The sequence below is a fragment of the Topomyia yanbarensis genome, chromosome 1, assembly GCF_030247195.1.
Source record: "Topomyia yanbarensis strain Yona2022 chromosome 1, ASM3024719v1, whole genome shotgun sequence".
NCBI classification, from domain to species: domain Eukaryota; kingdom Metazoa; phylum Arthropoda; class Insecta; order Diptera; family Culicidae; genus Topomyia; species Topomyia yanbarensis.
The window spans coordinates 197,232,400-197,235,555 of NC_080670.1; the positions used below are offsets into that span (position 1 = coordinate 197,232,400).

The 3,156-nt window shown below is 47.7% G+C and overlaps 1 protein-coding gene across 1 annotated transcript; it reads left to right on the top strand.

The window, feature by feature from the left end:
• The first annotated feature begins 1,624 nt into the window (after positions 1–1,624).
• LOC131676147 (uncharacterized) lies at positions 1,625–2,593 on the top strand. Its single transcript, XM_058955269.1, has one exon. It carries the CDS (start codon positions 1,625–1,627, stop codon positions 2,591–2,593), a length of 969 nt encoding a protein of 322 aa, XP_058811252.1.
• Positions 2,594–3,156: the final 563 nt, after the last annotated feature.

Here is a 3,156-nt window from a genome sequence, read left to right on the forward strand (position 1 = left end):
ACCAGGTTTCCGTTAGGACGATTATGTCGTACTCAGATTCCGAAATCGCCAGAAAGAATGAATCTATTCTGGTCCTTAATCCGCGTACGTTTTGGTAGTATATCCGGAGACTGCTTGAAGCAGCGTTGCTGGAATGCGAGAAATTATCAGATACAGCAGGTTCAAAACTACTATTATACTTGCCTGGGATAACAGACTGGAAGCCCCCTCTGCCATCACCGACCTCAGAAACAGAATGATTATATAGAAGGATGTTAGCGGAGTGCGTATATGGGTCGAGAGGCGCAGGGGCTTCCTCAATGCTTGTTATTGTTTCTCGTGAATTCGAAGCTGCAGTAACAATTGCTGGTTCCCCACTGCTGCGTTGATAAAAGGGGTAAACATTCCATCTGAAACGCGTTTTTAGGCTGTTCCTCGAATTCCCTGAACAGAAGTCCAGTTGGCCAAGTTGAAGCATCGAGCGATTGTTCCTTCCAGATAGGATCCAGTCCAATTTTGAACGATATGAACGACATTTTTGAAACGTCCGCTCGTTTGGCAACTAGACGCACCACGTCAACAGCATCGGTCACATCGAGGCAGCGAGCCACAATTTTTTGAACATCGTCGACTGTTACCATTGGTTGGAAACCGGACAAGTAAAGCCAGAATTTCGGTGGTGGTTGTGAAGTAACAACGACCGGAACTGACAAATCGCTTAAGTCAATGGACTTCGTTCCACGCTCGGCAGAGGCTTGCACGGGTTGTCCATCATTGCCGTGGCGCCGTTTAACACCTAATTTAGGCCAGTTGGAATCGTTTGGTGGTCCACTAACAGCGCGCTCAACTGCGATATTTTCAACTTGTTTACTGAGCGTTTCAATCAGGTTGAAAAGTTGACGAACTAGAGCAGAGAGAGTATTTAAGTCTGACGGTTGAGACTGCTGCGATTCTATTGCATCGTTGATGTAGGAAAAAACGCTTCGACCATTCAACTTATTCTTGCATTTGCAGCAAACGAAAATTGCCTTTCCCTGCGCAAACAGATCCCTGTTCGAACGGTTGTTGAATCCACAGCATTGCTGACTAATGTGGAAGAACGCGTCACAAAAGCCACAACGTACAGGCTCCAGCTCGTTTATCGGCAAATTACATTCTCTACACAGTTTTTTTCTCCATCCTTGCTTTGCTCAGATTCGCGGCTGATGAAAACAGAGCAGAGGGGGAAGCTGCTAACTGGTACTGTCGGTGCCAAAAACAAGCCAGTAGAACAATGCGAATTGTAATTGCTGGTTACAAAACTCGACTTTTAATCGCTCGTAATTGCAAGTAACTGGCTGACAATATTTACGGAAAGCGACAACGGGGTCTTAGTGGGACAAAGATTAATGCTACGTTGCCCGTGAAAGACACGTCTGGACTGCTGTTAACCGACCGCGCTGACCAGCTGAAACACTGGTTCGAACACTTTGAAAACCTTTTTCAAGTGTCGGTCACGCCACCAACAACTCGGCATGATCCGTCAAGGGTTCGACGTAATTCCCGCGTCAACACCGAAGCTCCGTCATTGCAAGAGCTATCTATAACAGCCATCCAGAACATGAAATCGAACAGAGCCCCAGGGGTCGATCGCATATCAGCCGAGATGCTCAAAGCTGACCCCATAGTATCTGCACAACTGTTGCATCAATTATTCTACAATATCTGGGACGCCGTGACTCTTCCGGCCAACTGGATGCAAGGCGTCCTAGTGAAGGTACCCAAAAAGGGTGACCTGACTGTATGCGATGATTGGCGAGGCATCATGTTACTGTCTATCGTTCGTCAAAGTTCTCTGCAAAGTGATCTTGAACCGGAGAAGATTGACGCAAATCTCCGACGGCAGCAGGCCGGATTCCGTACCGGACGATCCTGTGCGGACCATATTGTCACGCTCCGTATCATCCTGAAGCAAGTCAATGAACTCCAACATCCCCTCTACTTAGTGTTCATCGACTATGAAAAAGCTTTCGACCGTCTCAAATCACGAAAATATGTGGGGAGCCCTGACCTAATTGAAGCACAGTACGAGGCATTTTCGTGCAGAATATTGCACGATGGTGTCTTGTCTGACCCCATCCGGGTCGTGGCTGGAGTTAGGCAAGGATGTATTCTATCACAGCTACTGTTCCTCGCCGTGATCGATGAGGTCCTGATAGGAGCGATTGACCGTGAACCAAATCGTGGGTTACTGTGGCAACCTATTACTATGGATCATCTGAATGACTTCGAATTGGCTGATGGCGTTGCTCTCCTAGCACAACGGCGCTCTGAAATGCAGAGTAAGCTTGATGATCGTGCCAATCCCTCATCAGCGGCAGGTCTCAAAATCAACGTCAACAAGACCAAATCGTTGGATATAAACACGGCCAACGCTTCCAGCTTTACGGTAGCTGGGCAAGCAGTGGAGAATGTCGAAAGCTTCCAATATCTTGGTAGTCAAATGTGCACCAAGATCGACATAGGAGCACGGATCAAGAAGGCGAGGGCTGCCTTCTGTGAGTTTAAGAAATATGTGGAAAAAACAATCAGATTAATCGACGCGCCAAAACCCGAATATTCAACTCAAACGTGAAATCTTTACTACTATATGCCAGTGAAACTTGGTGCGTATCAGTGGAGAACACGCAACGGCTGCAGGTTTTCATCAATAGATGCCTGCGGTACATAATTCGTGGCCTCACAACTGGATCTCTAATGCTGAGCTCCATCGTCGATGTCACCAGAAGCCGATAGCGACAGAAATTCGGGAACGAAAGTGGAGGTGGGTCGGTCACACTCTGTGCAGGGGCGGAAACGAAATCTTCAAGCAAGCGTTAGACTGGAACCCAGCAGGACATCGCAACAGAGGCTCATTGCGGCGCAACCTCAACAAGGAAATAAAACAAGTCGACGAAAGTTTGACCTGGCAGCATGGTGATGGCGGGCAATCGCCCAGGATGGCGATCTTTTACAACGGCCCTTTGCACCACTAGGGGTGGACAGGAATAAAAGTAAGACAACGGGGTTTTCGAAAAAACTAGTTCGGATTTCGGAAGGGTAAGTCTATGGTGGACGGACGGACGAGAGATCCGATATGGCGCGCAAACAGAAAAGAAGAGGAAATCGATATTGTGCCGTGGTAACGATAGACGTAAA

What these genes read in the sequence shown, in the direction of transcription:
- LOC131676147 (XM_058955269.1), top strand. Translation starts at nt 1,625, where the DNA reads ATGCTCAAAGCTGACCCCATAGTATCTGCACAACTGTTGCATCAATTA.